Here is a 20,179-nt window from a genome sequence, read left to right as displayed (position 1 = left end):
GTGCCACAGAAGTTTTGTCCAGAGGAGCATGATACCCAGGCTCACACTTTAGAAAGATCTACCCTGACTTATGGTTTTGAGCACAAATTAGGGCAGGAAGGAGACTAAAAGTAAAACAGTGGCCGGTTCTACAGTGAGAGCTGTGGCTTAAGAGGAGGTCTCGCCCCAGAAGCCTACATCTCTTTGGTGATTGTTGTTTTCCTCTTCAGGTGGAAATTGATGGGTAACTTAGAGACCAGGATATGTGGATGCTTGGCAGTCCCTACCAGGGGAGATTGGCAGTTCAATGTGGAGTACAGAGTCAGAAGGGTGGGGACAGTCTTTGTCCCATTTGCTGTGTGCCGTGGTTATAGCTGTTCAGCCTCCTGCCCGTTCTTATGGAGACTTCCTGGAGGAGGCGGTAATTTGGCATGGCAGAAATAGCATGGATTTTGGAATCAAACATCGCTTTATTAATCTGTGATGCCATATTTATTAAGTATGTACTATTGAGTAATGAATTTCTTCTCTCTGAACTTCCGTTTCCCCGTTCTGTAAAATGTGAATAACAATATCTATTCCATGGGGTGACTGTGTGGATTACAGAAAACTGAGTTTGTGGTGTAGCCAAGCTGAACTCAGGATAGGCACACAATCCGCCTGCCTTCCCGCTTGGGGTGATGGTGGCAGAGGCTCTCTCCCTACTCTCCAAGCCCCAATTAAGCGTATGCCTGTTCCTTCCCCTTGGAAGCCCTGTCTGGTCTGAAATCAAACCTAGCAGTGGAAGGAAACAGGTGATGGCTTTAGAAGGCAGTAGGTTTGGGGACTGTTTCCTTGGATCCTTGAGAGAGAAGCTTGAGGGAGGACACAGTATTAAAATAATTAAGGGGCACTTTCCAAGGGCCCAGGGACTTATGGCTGTGTCTTTGGTCCTGCCCCACAAGGCAGCTCTGGTTCCAGTCCTCAGTCCAGCCAGCCTGTGCAGAGAAGGCTGTTACAGAGGCCGTGGTTATAACCCACAAGGAAAATAAGTCAGCACTCTCTTGTGATTGATGGCTGGGTGTGAAGTCTGTAAAAGCGTCAGGAAATAGCAGAAGAGGGGCTCCCTGGGAAGCAGAACATATTGTTGTGGACAGCAACTTTCATTTGATTGTGGGCTCACATGAATCTTCTGAATAAGTTCCATTATCATAAAGAGGAATTGTGGAAAGTCAACTGGGCTATGGGTATTAGAAAAATCATCCCAGAATTATCTGTTGGTAAACCAGAGAAGAATTCATGAAAGTGAAATAGGGTCTTAGGAGTTTAGCCAGTCTTGTTTCCAGGATAAACGTTAAGAACCTGGAAAATATTGGTGACTTAGATAAACATGGCTTCCCCTCCACCTCAATTCTTTTCCTTCTTCCTCCTATTCTCTCTAGGCCCCCTCATGAAAAACTAGGTGCTGAGGCGGGGCAGGAAATGGTTTCTTTTAAGATCACTCTCCCTTCCTACAGTAATAGGGAGTTCCCCACAGTTGTGGTTTTAAGTGTTTTTAGGTCCCTGGTTTATGTACCCTAACCTTTACCTTTGGCCATTGCTACATTCCTGGAGTAATGGAAATACTTTACTTCTGATGGGATGCCAGTGTGTTGATATCTGGTGCAGTTGATTGTGTTTAGTAAATAAGAAGCCTTCCAAACAGAAGTTAGTGTGGAATTACCATTTTATAACTATCCATTTATTAAATAAGTATGGGCCAGGAACTGTGATAGTCCCTTGGGATGTGAAGATGAGCAGACATGGACTCTGGTGTTGGGAAGTGTATAGTCTACCAGGAAGTCACATATGATTATGATATAATGAACTCCATGTATGGTGATGACTGCTCATATCCTGAAAAAGGACTAATTCTGTGCAGGAGAAGTCCAGATAAATTGCCAGCTGTTAGTGGGCACAGACAGTGGAGGTGTTGGCCATGAATGACTTCCTAAAGAAGTAGCATCAATCAGGACATGGGAAGATATAAAGAACCTTCCAGATCAAGGAAACCAGATGCCAGGGGCATGGTAGTGGATCACCTAAGCACATTTGGGGGAAAACAGGTGCATTATGCACGTATTAAATCATATCTATGATCTCAGTAGAAAGTAGAGGGCAAGGAACAGAGTGTGATGACCATATGTTCTGGAGTGGGCCTCAGAGAGCAGATAGGAAACCACACTGGGTTATGGTTCCCAGGCCTTGTGGTGAGAGCATGTCCTGCACTTAGGGGAATTTGAAAAGATTTTCAGGGCAACAACTGCATCTGGGAGACGTTGACCTTATGACCTGATCTTATGACTTAACCTCAGAGAAAAATGCGTTTTCCACATAGTAATAGGGGAAAATAGATGGAAAGGATTGTTTTGGACCAGATGGTGGAGGGAATCTCGAATGTCCCCAAATGCCACTTTGAAAAAAAAAAAAAAAAGTTCCCCATGGCTTTCTTTTCCACACTCAGGTCTTCTGTCAGCAAGACAATGACTCCTTTCTCTTCTATCAGTATTTTTCTTGGTCTTAATGGAACATGACCTCTAAGACGGAAGAGGAGGAAGGAAGGCAAAATCAAGAGCAGAAAGTGGTGAAACGGTGACGTGATAGGGACAGACAGGTGGCTGATCCTGCCACACCTTCCACCACCTGTCTTTCCAGAGCTCCCCTGCTCACTCTAAATGGTTACCTGGTTACCCTGTTTTTTGCATCAGCTATGGCCATCGGCAACATTACTAGGAAAAACTAGGTGTAAAACTGTCAAGTAATATAGTTTGAAAAAGAGTGGCTCCAGGGGAGATTGGAGATCTGAGTTCAAGTTTTTACTAGCCCACTTCCTAGATAAACAATCTTGGGAAATTTCTTACCTTCTCTGAATATCAGCTTTCTCATTTCTTAAAGGGACATGCCTAAGGTAAGATAAAAAACAGAAATTTATTGTTTGCACAAACAAGTTCCTTTGAGCCTCTTCCATTAGACCACTAACCACGTTCACGAGGGCTCTTTCCTCATGATCTTAAGGCCCCACCCCTTAATACCATCACTTTGGGGATTAGGTTTCAACACATCAATGGGACAGGGTGGGAAACAAGCATTCAGACCATGGCAGATAATGCTGACTATGTGTAGGTTTCTTGTCAAAATTGAATGAGTTAATGTGTACTTTGCAGAGAAAAAATTAAGACAAACCTGCAGTGTTATTGTCCTAAATGTTAGCTATCTTACCTTTTTTATGGATTCTCAGGAGAATAGCTAGCTCTTCTTGGAAGTGTACAAGGCAGATAATATTTATGGAGTATCAGCTACGTGCCAGGTACACAATCCTTTACCCTGAAAGAGTCTGTGGTCTTGTTGGAGAGACAGACACCCACCTACTCAAGGACAGTCAGACTGAAAAGTACACCTCAACACAGACTGCCGACTGACTTGTGGCTTCCTGACCAGCGTGGGCTCAGTGTCTCTGGAGCTGGCTGTAGGTAAAGGATGTCATATGTGACATGAGAAGTAGCAGTGACATGGCTTCCTAGAGAAAGATGTGGAGCTCAGAACAGGAAGTCCTATTTCTTGGTGCTTTTGGTTACAAATACATCTCTCCTGCCTCTCCTTCCCCTTTGGCTGGAATTGTTGGCTGTCTCTGAGCCAGCCTACTCAAAAAGAGAGCTCATTTTTCCTTGAGGGGGCTCCTGACAGCTACCATTCATCCCTTTCCTCATCCCCTGCTTTCTGCCAGGAAGAAGAGAATTTGATGTTCCTTGTATGGACTTCAGAGGCAGAACTGAAAATATAAGATAGCAAGATTTAGCTCAATATAAGAAACTACGACAGAATTATTTGAAACTAGAATAAGCTCCCCTAGGGAGTGAATTCTCATAGACAGAATTATCTAAAATGGAATGAGCTGCTTTGGGGAGTGAGTTCTCTGCCTGGAGGTTGACAGAGGGGGGCTGGATGAATCCTAGGGACAGATGAGTTAAGCAAGTTCTAGGGACAAGGACTGACTAGAGCAGAGCTCCAGCTCTCACATGCACACACACACCCCATCTTGTTAAGGTACAGATTCTGATGAGGTGGGTCTGGGGCAGGCTTGAGATTCTTCGTTCCTAACCAGATGCTACTTGATGCTACTGATCTGGGGACCATTCCCTATTGGCTGTGGGGATTCTCTGAAAATAATAGCTACCATTTTTAAATACTCAGTGCCAGGCTCTACACATGTTGATTTGCTTGATGTTGTTTATTAAATGAATTTGGAATTACCTGAGATGGGTTACAGCAGAGACAGGAAGCAGGAATACTAGTCAGGAGCTACTAAAACATTTTAGGTAGCAGGTATTGAACACCTAGTTGAGAGGAAGTTGGTACTGAAGAGGAGATAGATGCAAAGAACATCGCAGAGATAATAACTGAATTTCTTTCTTTTTTTTTTTTTAAAGAGAGAGAGAGAGTGCCGCAGTCCAGCTGCAGCAAAATAACCAGGGGGTGACGAACAACTTGTGTAGATTGATACAGCAGGAATGGGAGCCCTTTATTGTAGGACAGGAGCGATATTTATTCATTCCACACAGCTTATCTTAATTAACATAAAATAGATACATCAGTCAACCAATAAGGAATCTCCACACTTAATGGCTCGATTTTGTTACTTCACAAACCACTCCCTCTGGCATTTTGCCAGGCGCCATCCTGACTTGTTTACAGACTCTAACAAGAGAGAATTTTTTTTTTATATTTATTTATTTATTTATTTATTTATTTTAGTTTTCGGTGGACACAACATCTTTGTTTGTTTTTTTTTTTTTTTTTTTTTTTTGTATGTGGTGCTGAGGATCGAACCCGGGCCGCATGCATGCCAGGCGAGCGCGCTACTGCTTGAGCCACATCCCCAGCCCCTAACTGCATTTCTTGGGACAAATTCAATCAATGGGCCACTCAGGGAAGGAATTGTCAGATTATCATGAGAGGGGTGGGGAAGATTGTGATAACACTAATAAACAAATCAGAAACCTGGCTGATTTGAAAGGAAACATAATGAGTTGAGTTTTAAATGTAGAGGATATTTGCAAATATTTATTAAGTGCTTTCTAAATGCTAGGCATTTTCCCAAATACTTTACACGTAATAACTCCTTTAATTCTCACAACAGCCCATGAAACAACTACCAATATTATCCCTATTTTTTAAAATGTGGAAACAGACCTGAAGTTACCAAGCTAGGAGGTATAGCCAGGAAATCTGGTTCCAAAGCCTCTGATGTGGGAGGTTTCTAAAGCTCTTTGCTATTACTGTTATAATAACTGCCAATCTGTGTATTTAATCGGAACACCTTACAACTTTAGTATTTCATTAACCATTTTTAACATGTCCTTGATCCTCTGCTTATATATTCATTTAACAGCTATTTATTGGATGTCATGTAGTTCTAGGCTTGGGGCTGGAAACACAGTGGCGAACAAATACAGTCCACTTCCCCGTGGACCTTGAGTTTGATGAAAGAGGCAGGCAACTGTCACCTATATATCTGATTTCAAAGTATTATATCCTGCAAAGGGCATGAGAAGAATGCCACGGGAGAATGTGATCTAGACTAGGAACAAAAAGGAAAGCCTCCCTGAAGAAATACTTGGACCAAGATCTAAAAAAGGAATAGGTCTTAACCAGATGAAGATGGAAAAACATGAGCATGAACCCAATCAAGACCTTCCCTCTCCCCCCTCTCCCCGCTCTCTGCCCCTGCCCCCTCCTGTTCTCTCCTGCTCAGCAAAGACATCTGGCACAGGTGAACAAAATGCACAGACATCCAGTTGTGTCCTCAGGTGTTAACTGCACACACAGGTTAAGATCTGCTGTCTTCACTGCTCCAACCCCAGCAGCTAAAACATTTCGATGGAATGGGTGCTCAAAAAATATTTTTTGAAAGAAGTAGGTATACAGAAAGTCAGAGGGTATGTTAGGGAGACTGGGACAGAAGATTCTTCTTAACAATTAGAGGTGTTCAAAGAAAGAAAAGAGACAGGTATAAAAGAAGTATCTCTGCACTTGACATTAAAGAAATATCTTCTTTAATGAAAGAAATTAGCCACTTGATAATTTTGTCCCTGGGCAAGTCACTTTAAGACTCTTTGAGTCTTAGCCTTAACCATTCATTAAAAATAATCTTTAGCCTGCCTAATTCACCAGATTGTTGTGAGGGTGAGATAAAATAATCAAAATAAAAGAGTCTAATACAAAGTGCTAGTAAATATATTTTTCTTATCAGGCTGAGATAGTGACACTCACAGTTCAGCTGGTACCCATGTCTCCTTGCACTATCTCATAGTAGAGATTCCTCTCTTAGGTAGAAATTTGAACTTAGTGATTCAAATCCTTTCTAAGTGACATACATAATGATTGGGCTACATAAATCTATTATTTGACAATTTTTGTAAGATGTACTTTGAATACATACTGCCTGAGTTAAAATACTGAAGTATGGGATAAATATTATGTAGATCAAAATGCAAAAAAAAAAAATGCCAAGAAACTTGTTTTGTAATGGCAGACACAGATCTTAAACCAAAATCTTCTTTGTAAAATTCTCTATAAAGGAGAAAACCCAAATGTCTGATTGCCCCCAGAATGTATGAACTCTCCATACATCAGCTGTGCAGCTATGTTTACCAAGCTGTAAGAAGAAAGGGGTCCCTTCATCTAAATGTCAGTGATTGGGGTTTTAAGGAATTTCAAATGGCTGGGAAGGTACCAGACACTTAGTGACTCCCTAGTGATGTAAAAATCCTGCTAGCTGCTGGCAATAGTTTGCATGGATACTGATTTTATCTTAGCCCTTTTGGAAAAGTAAAGAAGCCACAAATCCAGTGGCTGTTCAAAACAACAAAGGAGGGTTGAGGTGCTTTGGCTTCCAACAGGAGTGTCTCTGAATTCCTCAAGGAATTCCAGGCCTAGGGTTGATCCAGCTGGCAGGAGGTATCGATCTCCACTTGAATTCACTGAATAAATAATGGTTGCCATAGTTATTGAGCAGGCGCAACTGGCTGGAGAGCAGGGAAAACTCCGAGGCCCCTTCTGTGAGTTTGGCCATGAGAAAGTCTGGCTACAGGGTTCTACAGTCAGCCCCCTCCAGAAATCCAGCCAGCAAATTGCTCAGTTTCTTCATCCCCATAATGAATATAGGATCTCCAATATTCTGTAAGACATGAGGCACCAAAAGGAAGGGAAAGCTCACAATTCAGGACACTGGTATTTAATTCTGAGAAACGCCTCTCTCCCTGGCTTGTGAATCTAATTTGATATATCTCAGCGCTAATAGAATTTAGTATCAGCAAGATGGTGCTGACCGCATTACAGCTACTAGAGGCCTTCACAAAGCACCAGCTCCCAACGTGTTCTATTTTAACATTATTATACAAACAGCACTAACCTGGTGATTTTAAAAGAAAGGTAGAAAAGTTATCCAACTCTCTCATAAATATTTTCACATTTTTTTTGTTTCCTTTCCTCCTCTACATGCAGAAATAATTTTTGCATAGATGTGATCACAGCCTAGATACTCTTTAATATTTTACCTTTTATTTGATGATATAGGTGTTTTTCCATGTTACCTCAAACTCTTCATGTCTGTCCTTTTTAATATCTCAGAATCTTTCATTAAGTGGACATGCCATTTTTTATGCAACAATCCACTGATTCTTCAACGCTTTAGCTTTTTCCAGTGTTTTGCTTGTTTGTTTTTGTTTTTGGAGTTCGGGGTGTTTAAAAGATAATATGCACTAAACTTCTATATACATACAATTTTTTTTTTTCTGTTGAATTTTTCCTTTGGATAAATCCCAAGAGTGGGATTACTTTGTCAGAGACTATGAAATTTTGTAGCTCTTGAAATTTATTATAAAATTTGCAGCCTGCTTTTTATGCTTTCCTTTTTTGGCGGGGTGTGGGGAGGGCAGAACATCACAGCAGTCAGGATTTCTTTTGAAGTTCATGATTAGGTCCTTTTGAGACTGAAACACAGGTTCTATGTATTTAGTACAGATAAGCCAAGGGGAAAGGTTTGCACCTGGGCTGATTAGCTAATAATTCCCTGGGGAAAGTAAAGGCATGCATTGCAGAGCTTGGGAATTAGGGGACTTCATTGCTCCATCTTGCAGTTGTGGTCATTCTCTTAAGGTGCTGACTCTCCCACGTGCATGGCATTCCACAGTGGACAGAATGCTTTCATGTAATGCCATCTTAGTTGAGCCCCACAACTGCCCACAGAGGTGGGGTTTTGTTATAGTCACCACCCCATCATTCCTATTTTCCTATAAAGACACTGAACCTTAGAGAGATTAGGTCACACTTAAGTGTGTAAGTGTGCCAGTAAGTGATAGAATCAGCCCTGGAATTCAGCTCCAACTCCAAGCCTGGTACTCCTTTCTCTATACCGTGTTGCTTTGAGAAGAGACACCTGCAAATCATAATCCACTGAGGTACTGTCCATTGCTGGCAATTATCATGGTAGCGCTTTAATGTAATAGATCAGAGCTGGAAAGGATTTTAGAGGTCATTAAATCCAACCTCCTCCCTTGACAAGGTCCTAGAGAGATAGCAACTCTCCCAAGTCACATACAACTAGCCCTTTCGGGGGAGATTGCAGATTTCCTGGTTCCCAGGCCTCTCTTATTTGAGACAAGAAAAGAGAAAAATGTGTGGCTAGATGCTTCGTTTTCTGATTGGCTCTTGCTTTGGGGAAATAACTTTTCAAACAAAATATCTCCGACTAAAATAACTAAATCTAGGGGAAATTAGAAACTAATGTTTTATTTTCCTTTAGAGGGATGTCTTCCATCTCTGAAGAATTATGATTTTTTACATGTAAATACAATGAAAGAGGAAAACTTTTGAGATAACAAAGACCAAGCTTGGATCTTAGGAAAGAGGCATTGCTATTTAAAGGCTGAGGGAGAGCTGGGAGACTTGTATTGGGTGTCAGGCTCCTTTCTCATTCTAGGGAGATGCAGCGGTGGCTGCATAGGAGTATAGAATCTGCTTTGAAGGTGTGGTTCAAATTCCAGCTTTTAGCAGCTGGGTGGCTTTGGGAAAATGTCTCAACTTTATTCAAAAAAGTAGACCATAATATTTAACATGGGGATCATTTTATACATTGTTTTAAACAATATCAGATAGTGGTTTTCGTGTGTTAGCATGTTATTAAATGCTTGCACTACATCCTTCCAGACCTCTTCCACTTCTCTTTGACTTTTCAGCCTCAATGGCAAGATGACACATGTATTTTGTACAGAGCATCAGGTGTAGTTCAGTGGGTGTTTCGAAGGGGGGTGGGGGGAGAAAAAGAAAGAGAAAAGCTGGAATCTTCTCAATCTGATTAGCCTGAAAACAGAATGCATTTTGGATTGGGTCTTACAGGGCAGCTCTTGCATTAGCAAATAGAACATTACAGCCTCTCCACCTCCCTCAAGTAAATTCATTTGCCTAGTTGTGTTTCCGGTTCACTCTGAAAGAGACTTGCCTACTACTGATAGGGCTTTTGTGAGACCTTAGCAGGGTAATGTATACAAAACAGTAACAGCCCTGTCATGCACTCAGCGTGGCTGTGTGCCAGAAATTGTGTGCTTCACTCATGTTATTCACCTAAGTTGGCCCTCCCAGAGTTGATCATTCTGTTCATCTCATAAGGAAATGGAGGTAAAGAAACTTCCTCAATGACAGGCAGCAAGTTAAGTGTCAGGACTGGGATTCAACCCCTAGTGTTGTTTGATACAGAGGCCAGGAACAAGCTCTCAGAGGAAAGGTATTTTGATCATAAAACACCATTTCAACTGGCAGGAAGGGACTCAGACCTTGATTAGGGATTTAAAGGGTCATGAGATACAACCACCTCCTAAACTTGCCCTGTTCTATCCCTCTGCAGAAAGACATGGGTTAAAAGAACCAAAGAGAGTGGAGGAGCTATGCAACAAGATCACAAGCAGCTTAAAAGACCACCAGAGTAAGGGACAGGCTCTGGAGCCCACCGAGCCCAAGGTACTGGGTGCCCTGGTAGAACTGAGGAAGATCTGCACTCTGGGCCTCCAGCGCATCTTCTACCTGAAGCTGGAAGACTTGGTGGCTCCGCCTTCCATCATCGACAAGCTCTTCCTGGATACCCTACCTTTCTAAGCCGGAGCAGCCTGAGCAGGGAGCAGCTTCTTCTGCTGGCACCTGCTTGCCAAGCAGCAAAGGGATGGGTCTGGACACTATCACTTTCTGTCCTTCCTTCAGAGAAAAAGCAGCTCCTGTAAAAGGCAAAAGACTTCTTCTTCTTCATGTTTTTTTTTCTTTTTTTCTTTCTTTCTTTCTTTCTTTCTTTCTTTCTTTCTTTCTTTTTTTCTGGCAACTTTCCTTACAACCTAAAGCCAGAAAACTTACAGAGAATTGTGTTGGGGTTGTTTTTTATAATTAGGCTTTGGAGGGTGGGGCTGGAGGGGTATAGTTCATGAGGGTTTTCTAAGAAATTGCTAAAAAAGCACTTTTGGATGATGCTATCCCAGCAAGGAAAAAAAAAAAAAAAAAAAGAAGAAGAAGAAGAAGAAGAAGAAGAAGAAGAAGAAGAAGAAGAAGAAGAAGAGAAAAGGATATAACTGTTTAAAACTCTTCCTAGGGAATACAATTATGGTTGCTTTGTATTTAAAAACAAGAACAGCCAAGGGTTGTTCACCAGGGTAGGATGTGTCTTAAGACTGATCCCTTTAGATCATACTTCCTGTACGTATGTGGTGCAAACAAGGCAGAAATTCCCTTTTCTTAATTTCTTTCAATTATTTTAACTAATGATGAAAGATGAAGGATTACCTACAAATCAGACATAGCAAAATGATAATGGCCGTTCGCTTCCATATACAAGTGCAATTTTTTAAAGTGCTGTCTTATTAAGTCTTGTTCATGAACTCTCCTTTATTTTCTATGGAAATAAAAAGGAGGCAGTCATGTTAGCAAGTGACATGCTAATTTTCCTAGCAAAAGGCTCCATCCACCCGCCCTGTAGAACCCTTCTGAGATCGGGCCCATCCAAGACTTTTGGGGCATTCTTGATAGAACTAGATCCCTGCTGACTGTTCAGCTATCCTGAAAGGGAATCAGATTATAAAATGGATTATATACACCTGTTCTGGTTGTGTTCCATCGGCCCCACCAGAGTGTTCTAAACTTGCTTCAGTTGTAGCAGCTTACTGATACATTCATTCAAAGGCCAGAGAGGAGCATTTGATGAATCAGTCAAGTATTTGATCCCCACATGAGAACGTGCGAATGAGTAGAAACTGGGTCATACAGGGTAAGCACCAGGGACAATAAGGATTTTTATATATAAAATTTAATTTTTATTATTGGTTAAAGAGACAATTTTGGAGAGTAAGCAAGTCTTCTTTTTAAAAAAAATAGTATTAATGTGAGTACTAGAAGAAATTAGTGGGCTGCGTTTCAACATTCCGTGTTCGTACTCCCTTTTGTATGTTTCTACTGTCAATGCCATATGATTATGAGATAATTTGTTGCAGTGTCCTTATTTGTATAAACATTTGTATGCACGTTATATTGTAATAGCTTTGCCTGTATTTATTGCAAGACCACCAGCTCCTGGAAGCTGAATTCAGAATAATTAAATGGGGTGTTCACAGTGACTTGGATACACCAGTTAGAAATTAAATAAACAAATATATATATATATATATATATATAAATATAGCAGGTTACATATATATATATTTATAATGTGTCTTTTTATTAACCATTTGTACAATAAATGTCACTTCCCATGCCGTTATTTTATGGTTCATTTGCAGTGACTTTTAAGGCAGTACTGTTTAGCACTTTGATATTAAAATTTTGCTTATGTTTTGCTAAATTCAAATAATGTTTGAAGATTTTTAGGTCTAAAAGTCTTTATATTATATACTCTGTATCAAGTCAAAATATCTTTGGCCATTTTGCTAAGAAACAAACTTTGAATGTCAAACTGATGTCACAGTAGTTTTTGTTAGCTTTAAATCATTTTTGCTTTAGTCTTTTTAAAGGAAAAATAACAAAACTATGCTGTTTATATTGTCATTAAATTATACAATCAAATGCCAAATGAATTGCCTAATTGCTGCAAAGTATAACCCAGATAGCAAATCATATACTTTCTTTTCCAAGAGTCATTCTGATATTTGATCATGTATTATGTTTGTGTAAGCTTTTATGAAAGATTATTATTTTTATATCAAGATGATAGGGCCTGGAATGTTAGGATTTTGAAATGTTAAGACTTGCAAAGGGCCTGACTTGTGAAACAGTCCAACTTCCTGAAATTCATAGAGGGGCCCATTGAGGGATACAGAGTTACCCAAGGACAAACAGCTAGTAACAGAATCAAGACTAAGACTTAATTCACTTTCTTTCTCAACTTACTGCATCTATAGAAAAACAGGCTTTTACACATAATCATTAATATTAACATTTTACCTGAAGATAACCGTGAATAAGGTAGTACTTTTGCTTTAATTTTTTTGAGCCTATATGCAAACATAATAAACATTATTAAATATCAGGAAAGCTAACATTTCATACAAGATAGCTTCAGACCAAATTCAAATTGAATTTGAATAAATTAGAAGTACTGTGCATACATAACCTTCTTGTGCACCATGAGTATTTGGAAAGTTAATCCTTGTTTTGTCATGTCTGTGAAGGAAAAGCAAAGCAAAACAAAAACACAGAGCCCTAGAGAAATGCTGTTACTTTTTTTTTTTTTTTTTTTTAACATCCTTCAGATCTAAGGAGAAGGACTTTTTTTAGCCCTCCTATCTATTGATTGGAAGGCATGAAGAAGCTTTTCTAGTTATAGGTCCAGACACCAGTGCTGAAAATAAAGATGATAGCCAGTGTTCTTCTGTCTTCCATAGTTACTACAACTATGAGAGTCTCCCAAGTCAGCGATCAATTCAACTCTCTCTCTCTCTCTCTCTCTCTTTTTTTTTGTCTTAATGTTGACACACCAGTGTATAGAGTGGATGACCACACTAGCTCAGAAGAGGACAAGAAGCATTGAAGCAGGTGATTCTTCCCCTTGTGGGAGAGCTCTCTCAGTGTGAACATGCCTTCCGTGGGCGGAAATCAGGAATCCACCAGCTGTTAATGGAGAGTGCCTTGCTTTTATTTCAGATAGCAGAGTTTTCCCAAGTTCCTCTGCTCCTCCAACAGCATTGCTCTTTAGTGTGTGTTAACCTGTGGTTTGAAAGAAATGCTCTTGTACATTAACAATGTAAATTTAAACGATTAAATTAAATTACATTTTACCAATGGCTGCTGGTGTGTTGAATAAGCATGCTTCATTTAACAGTTTTCTCTTAATCATTTATATAATAGTATTTGCTGTGAACTCTTAAGCACATCCAAAAATGGATTTTTTAAAAGGCTTAGTAATGCTGAAAAATTAATAGGCATTCTGAATTGGAAATAGATTAAACCTCACTGATTGGAAAGAAGGACACTGTAAATTCAATAACCATTTATTGACTACTTCCTGGGGGCAAAGCTCTCCTGGGTGCTCTGAGGAACACAAACACACAATGTGTGAAACTCCATTTCTCTTTCAACTGTACATAATTTAAATAGAGCTAACAATTTGTTGCCTAACAGTATTTCTTTCTTTCTTTTTTTGGTACTGGGAATTGAACCTAGGAGCGCTTAACCAGTGAGCCACATCGCCAGTCCTCTTTATTCTTATTTTTTAAATTTTGAGACAGGGTCTCCCTAAGTTGTTTAGGGCCTCACTAACTTGAGGGGCGGGCTTTGAACTTGCTATCCTCCAGCTTCAGCCTCCTGAGCCCCTGGGATTATAGGTGAGCACCACCATGCCCAGTGCCATACCTTTAGAGGTACAGAGGATTTATTTTTAAATTAAGATGACAGGATATTAATTTTTTGTGAATGAAAATTGACAAGAATCAGGGATACAGCTCTCAAAGATTGAGCAGTGCTCTGCCTTATTGTTTAAGCCATTGCTACTTTGTTGCTCAGAACCCCCTTCTTTGTGGAAGATACTCATCAACTTTTATTCAACTCTACACAAACCATCAAATATTCTCAGTCCAAATTTTTTTTTTGTATGTTGATGGCTCAAAAATAAAAATATGGGGGCTCTCCTAATTTAGTTCATCAGTTCATGCATAGGTATATTCTGTGACATTCAATGTGTGGTCTAGGAGCCAAAACTGTCTTGCTTCGGCTTTACAGGAATTTATCAGCTATAAAATATGATTAGTAAGCTATAAAATATGATTAGTAAGAAGGAGAGATGCAGTGGAACACCATTTGCATATGAATCGGAGCATAGATGCTTGACTAAAAATAAAAAAGTAAAGAAGAAAGGGTTAAGCTCCCTCTTTGGGGACCATAGGGAGAAAGGCCTCATTGGAATGGGAAAGACAAGAAAGTCAAGGCTAAGTAAGGACCATTTGACCATAGCTGAATTTCTAAAAGCTAAATACACAAAAGTAAAGAAATTCATCATTGACTCTTCAATTATAGCAAAATACACATTATATAATATTTATCATCCTAACCATTCTTGAGTGTGCCATTCAATTGTGTTATGGACATTTGCATTGCGCATCCAATCTCCAGAACTTATTCTTCTTGCAAAACTAAAATTGTACCCATGAAATAATAATTCCTCACTCCCCCATCCAAACATCCTGGCTACTGCTATTCTACCTTCTCCTGTGAATCTGCCTGCTCATTTAAATTGAATCATACAGGATCTGTCCTTTTCTGACCAACTTATTTCACTTACTGTATTATGTAGCATGTGTCAGAATTTCCTTCTTCTTTGAGGCTGAAACTGTTCCATTGTCCATATATATCACTTTTTGCTATCCATTGATGGATGCTTGGGTTACTTTTACCTCTTGGCTATTGTAAACAATACTGCTATGAACGTGAGTGTATAAATATCTCTTTCATACTTTGCTTTCTACTCTTTGGGCTAATTGTTGACTTTTGAGCTTAAGTATGATTTAAGTGCTTTCTAAGGATAATCTTGATTTTATGTGGTTTTGGTTTTGTTTTTGTTTTAGGTACTGATTTCAGGAGATCCCCATTTCCTTCTTTCACGAAATGTCTGAGATTGCTCTGCAAGCAAGGATGTTTATAAACCTTTGTTTTATGGCTAGAATAAAACTGAAAGAACTAAAAACCTAAGAGGCTTAATACCTGTCCAAATATTTTTTTCTTTGAAAAGGGCCCAACTAATCCATCAAGTGTCAAAGGGAATTTCTGTACCTTCTTTTATTTGATACCCCTCACCATGAATAAAATTATTCAAGAAATGCTTCAGAAAATTCTTCCCCAGGATTGTGTCTGAGTTGCTCTGTGACATTGACATGGGCAATATTTTGTTTGGCTTGTGTCACAAGCACACTGTCATTTCAGTTTTATTATTTCTGTCTTTGACCCATTTCCTGGCTCCATCAGTGAGCCCAGGGATCATCAGTCCCTTTGATTACCTGCTGTGATACTGGTTGACCCCCAAGCTGGGCCTCAAAGGGTATTTGATTTGAGGGAAAGAGGAGAGAGACCTAATGTTTATTAAGTATCCATAGCGTGCATGAGATATTCTAGTATATTCTAGTAAGCACAATTATCCGTGATCTCATCTGATGCCTTCTGCCTCTAAGACAGCATGATTATCAGTCTGAAAATGGGGAAAGAGGCTGAGAGAAGTTAAGCACCTAGCCCCAGATCCCACAGCTAGTGGGTGGCATTGGAACACATATAGGTACAGCTCTCCCACCCTGACTGCCTTCCTGGAGACCCCTGCTCCTCCTCAGAACACAGAGTCACATAACCTTAATTCCCTGCTCATCAGCAAAAGGTAAGAACCCTCTGAGCACCAAAGCTACTGTCCAAACGCTGACTCAACCTCATTTTCTCTTTCTCTTGAACTTAACCACTTGTATTGCTAATTTTTTAGATTCCTGGACTCCACAGGCCCCCAATGAACTCTCCTCAGTTCTCAAACTCTGTTCCTCACTGGTCTTAGACGCACTGAGCCATGTGATAATGAGGGCTTGCTCTGCTCTGGGGCTTCCCCATCTAACTGCAAAACACTTTCTACACTCATGGTGGGTCTCCATCATTCAATCATGCTTCTCTGCTTTGGGCCAAGCTCCCAATTTCCAAGTGATTTAAAACTTTCACACAGGCCCTAGCATCAACAGCTTCAAAGTTGTCCTCCTTTGAACTCTGCCACCACCTCTATCCCCTTTTGGCCACTTTCACCAAACCTACAATCACCAAATCCATCACCCCCAAGATCTGCTTTCATTATCCCCTCAAAAGAGCTGCTGGGACAGTGCAGAGATTCAGGCAATCACTGTACATCTTGGAGTCGTTCTCTTTCTAGCAGACTGGACTTTATTTTGCCCTGTGAATTTATGAGTCCCTTAACACACTTTCTATCTTTAATTTCTAAAACCCTCATTCCAGCCCCCCAGCCATTTTATCCTTGCTCAATTTTCCCTGCCGGTTTTTAATCAATTGCTCAGAACTATACAAAAATGATTTTTAAGTCTCATGATGTGCTAAATAATGATGTCTCTGTCAAGGACAAATCACATACACAACAGAGGTCCCATAAGATTATAATGGAATATAATTTGCTGAAATGAAGCAAATTATATTGCATGCATGTATGATTATGGTAAAATGAACCCTACTATTAGTATAACTATAATGCACTAATAAAAACATTAAAATGAAAAATAATTTGAGACCAAAAAAACCACTTCAATAAAGTCACTTATTATTTCTTAAAAAAAAAAAAAGACTATAATGGAGCTAAAACATTCCCATTCCCAGTGACATTGCAATCGTCATATTGTCTCAGGGTGATGCATGACCCACTGTGGTGACGCTGGGGAAACAAAACTGCTGTACTGCCAGTCATATGAAAATATAGTGCATACAATTATGTACAGTACATAATACCTGAAGACAACCAATGACTATGCTCCTGGATTCTGTACCTACTATATTATCCTTTTTTTTAATCAGTATTTTGGAATATACTCTTTCTAATCATTAGGAAAAAAAAAAAAGTTTACTACATAACAGTGTGCTCTCTAAGGCCAGAAGCCTCAGACATCTCATATTTACTGCATCCCTTGATTGCATCAGAGGCCACGCAGAGTGACCTGCCTACACCATCTGGGTTTGAGTAAGCACACTGTGGTGTTTGCATAATTGACAAGTCACCTCCCACCTTAAAACATACCCCTGTCATTAAGCAATGCATGACTGTATAAATGCACACACATACAAACACACAAGTATACTGTCTAACACAGCTGATCTTATTTTCTTTATGCACATTTACATATTTAAGGTGTTTTCTTTCCTTAAAATAATAGTCTTCCTTATAGTTGTGTTTTTATTTTTTACACTGCCAAGATTCTATGGGAAATTAAAATAGTATAAAATTGGAAATACATAAACTAACTACAATGAAAAAAGAAAAATATGTCATATGTAGACAAAATGAAAGTGATTTTTAAAGCATTTTATACATACAAAAGAATATTTAATCACACAAAAGAATAATATAACAAACGTCTTTGAACTTACCATGCACCTCAACAACTGAGTCTGCATGCTTCCCTCTGCATATTCCCAATGCTGTATATTACCTTTCTTAATGCATGTCCCTGTTCCCCCCACCATTCTGAATGTTGGTTTGCCACTGAATGTGTATACATATGCAATCCTAACAACTTATTGTTTAGATTTACTTATTTTTTAATTTTATACCATTGGTAACATAAGGTGTGTATTCTTCAGCAACCTGATTTTTTTCTTTGCTCAAAATTATATTTGACATTTATCTATGGCGTTGTATAGCTAATTCATTAATTTTCAATGCTGTATGTTACCTTTCTTAATATGCTGTAATTCTCTAATCACTTTTCTATCAATGGATATTTAAGTTGTTTTGGGGTTCTTGCTATTACAAGTTTGATGTGATGATTTTTGTACATGTCTCCTCATAAGCACAGGCAAGAATTCCTCCAGGCTGCTGGTTTTGAAAGTGTAGTCCCAGGATCAGCAGCATAAGCATCATCTGGCACCTTTCTAAAAATGTAAATTCTTGGGCTTCCCCACCAACCTACTAAGTCAGAAACTCTGGGGGAGAGCCCAGCAATCTGCTTTAATAAGCCCTCCAGGAAATAATGATACGTGCTAAAGTTTGAGACCTACAGCTCTGGGACTTCTAAGAAATAGAATTACTACATTCCTGGGTATGCGAACCATATTCTTTACTAGTTATACCAATTTTCTTCAAAAGTGGTTGTACCAATTCATTCCCACCAACAATGCATGAGATTCCCTATGGTTCTACACCTTCCCCAACACTTAGATTTGTCAGAATTTCTTATTATTGCTAATCCAGTGGTTACACAATTCATTGTGCTTTATACCTATTTTTTTAGAGAACAAACTTAATATATTCAAAATTATTCATTCCCCTTCCATTCAGAAACTCCTCTCCCCTCCTCTCTTCTTCTTTCCTATTTCCCTACTTCTTAGATTGTGTCTTTCCTGCCATCTTGTAGGCTGCAAATCTGGGTACTATGTTTTATATGCAGCCCCCTCTTCTAGATGGCTCTTGACAGTGGCCTTCTAGAGACATCATGGTTGTCTGCCCTAGAGAGTGGCTCTACAAGTGGAAATGTCAATTTGGAGAAGACTCAAGTGTCACAATAGGTGACAATAGGTCTTAAACTAAGTCTTATTTTGTGCTGGGGTTGTGGCTTGGCGGTAGAGTGTTCGCCTAGCATGTGCAAGGCCCTGGGTTCAATCCTCAGCACCACATGAAAATAAATAAATAAAAATAAAGGTATTGTGTCTAACTACAACTAAAAAATAAATATTTAAAAAAAAAAAAACCCAAGTCTGATTTGTATTGTAACTCACAAGTTAGTAAGGGTCTTTTCTTCTGGGATCAAATGGGGATTATTTTGAACTGTTTCACAAATAGGGAAGCACAAAGACACCCCACCCACACAAGTTGTCTATAATTTCTGCCAGTTTTTACACTACTTTGGCTTTGGGCTCCCACTTCGGTTTGCTTAGATCAGTGAATGGATTTCCTTATCTCTGTTTCTGGTGTTACTTTAGAAATAAGAATCAGATATTTTACATAATTTCCATCTATAAATAATAAATAACACTTTTCCAGCTGCTAGAAATATATTCCAGTGCTAGAAATCTATTTTAAATGTTTTTTATCTTTTCTCCTTCATTCCTCTATCTGTCCTTCCATCTGGAACACGGATGCCACCTTAGACCATGGAGACAAGGGTATCTTCCAGGGATTGTAGGAAAACAAGATGGAAGGAATTGTGTCCCTGAGGGTTTTGGAAGTATGGCTTCACTGTCAGCCCTGGTTTACTTAAAACTAGAGTTCTTGTGAGAGATAAATTAACTCCTTATTAAACCAATGTTGTTTTGAGTTTTTGTATTAACTCAGAGCTGAACTATATCCCAACTACACACAGGTTGCAATAAACATGGCTTATCTACAGCACAGGTGAAAAAAAGTATTGCAAATAATGACTTAGTGTGAACCACACACGTCTTAAGAATATTAAAAAAAAAAAAAAAATGTCAAGGGCTGGGGATGTGGCTCAAGCAGTAGTGTGCTGGCCTGGCATGCGTGTGGCCCGGGTTCGATCCTCAACACCACATACAAACAAAGATGTTGTGTCCGCTGGAAACTAAAAATAAATAAATAAATAAAGATTTAAAAAAGTCAAGATATCTATGATGGCAATTATTTGCTCCTTATTCATTTAACATTGAATTAGGCTGTGTGTTCTTGCTTCCTCATAACCTTATGAGGAAGGCCTGCCCCCTGGAGATTATAGTTCTTTGTGTTGTGTTTCTGTCTTGTTCACTTCTAACTTCACCTTTATCCCTAACATCTTATTTGGCATTTTCTAATCCCTGTTCCTGTTCCAGGCCCTATTGTGGGTGCCGGGGCCATCTATGGATTAGATGCCCTTGGGTTGTCTCCGGTCCAGTTGATTTGGTCAAGGAGGAAAATGTATTGACCTCTCAGAAAATTCTGTGATTTGAGTAGTTTCACTCTGCAGGGGTTGTGAACACATTGGCA

At 39.4% G+C, this 20,179-nt stretch overlaps 1 protein-coding gene across 1 annotated transcript in view; it reads left to right on the top strand.

Moving 5' to 3' along the window:
- The window catches only part of Nr4a3 (nuclear receptor subfamily 4 group A member 3), a 31,509-nt gene extending 21,266 nt beyond the window's left edge, over positions 1–10,243 (top strand). Inside the window, exon 7 of the mRNA XM_076843246.2 lies at positions 9,899–10,243. Coding sequence (XP_076699361.1) covers positions 9,899–10,146 — 248 coding nt within the window. The 3' untranslated portion in view covers positions 10,147–10,243. The remainder of the gene's footprint in view (positions 1–9,898) is intronic.
- Positions 10,244–20,179: the final 9,936 nt, after the last annotated feature.

The sequence above is a fragment of the Callospermophilus lateralis genome, chromosome 2 (assembly GCF_048772815.1).
Source record: "Callospermophilus lateralis isolate mCalLat2 chromosome 2, mCalLat2.hap1, whole genome shotgun sequence".
In the NCBI taxonomy this organism is placed as follows: Eukaryota; Metazoa; Chordata; class Mammalia; order Rodentia; family Sciuridae; genus Callospermophilus; species Callospermophilus lateralis.
The sequence above is the reverse complement of the archived record's forward strand: the minus strand, read 5'-3'. Positions and strand labels throughout refer to the sequence as shown.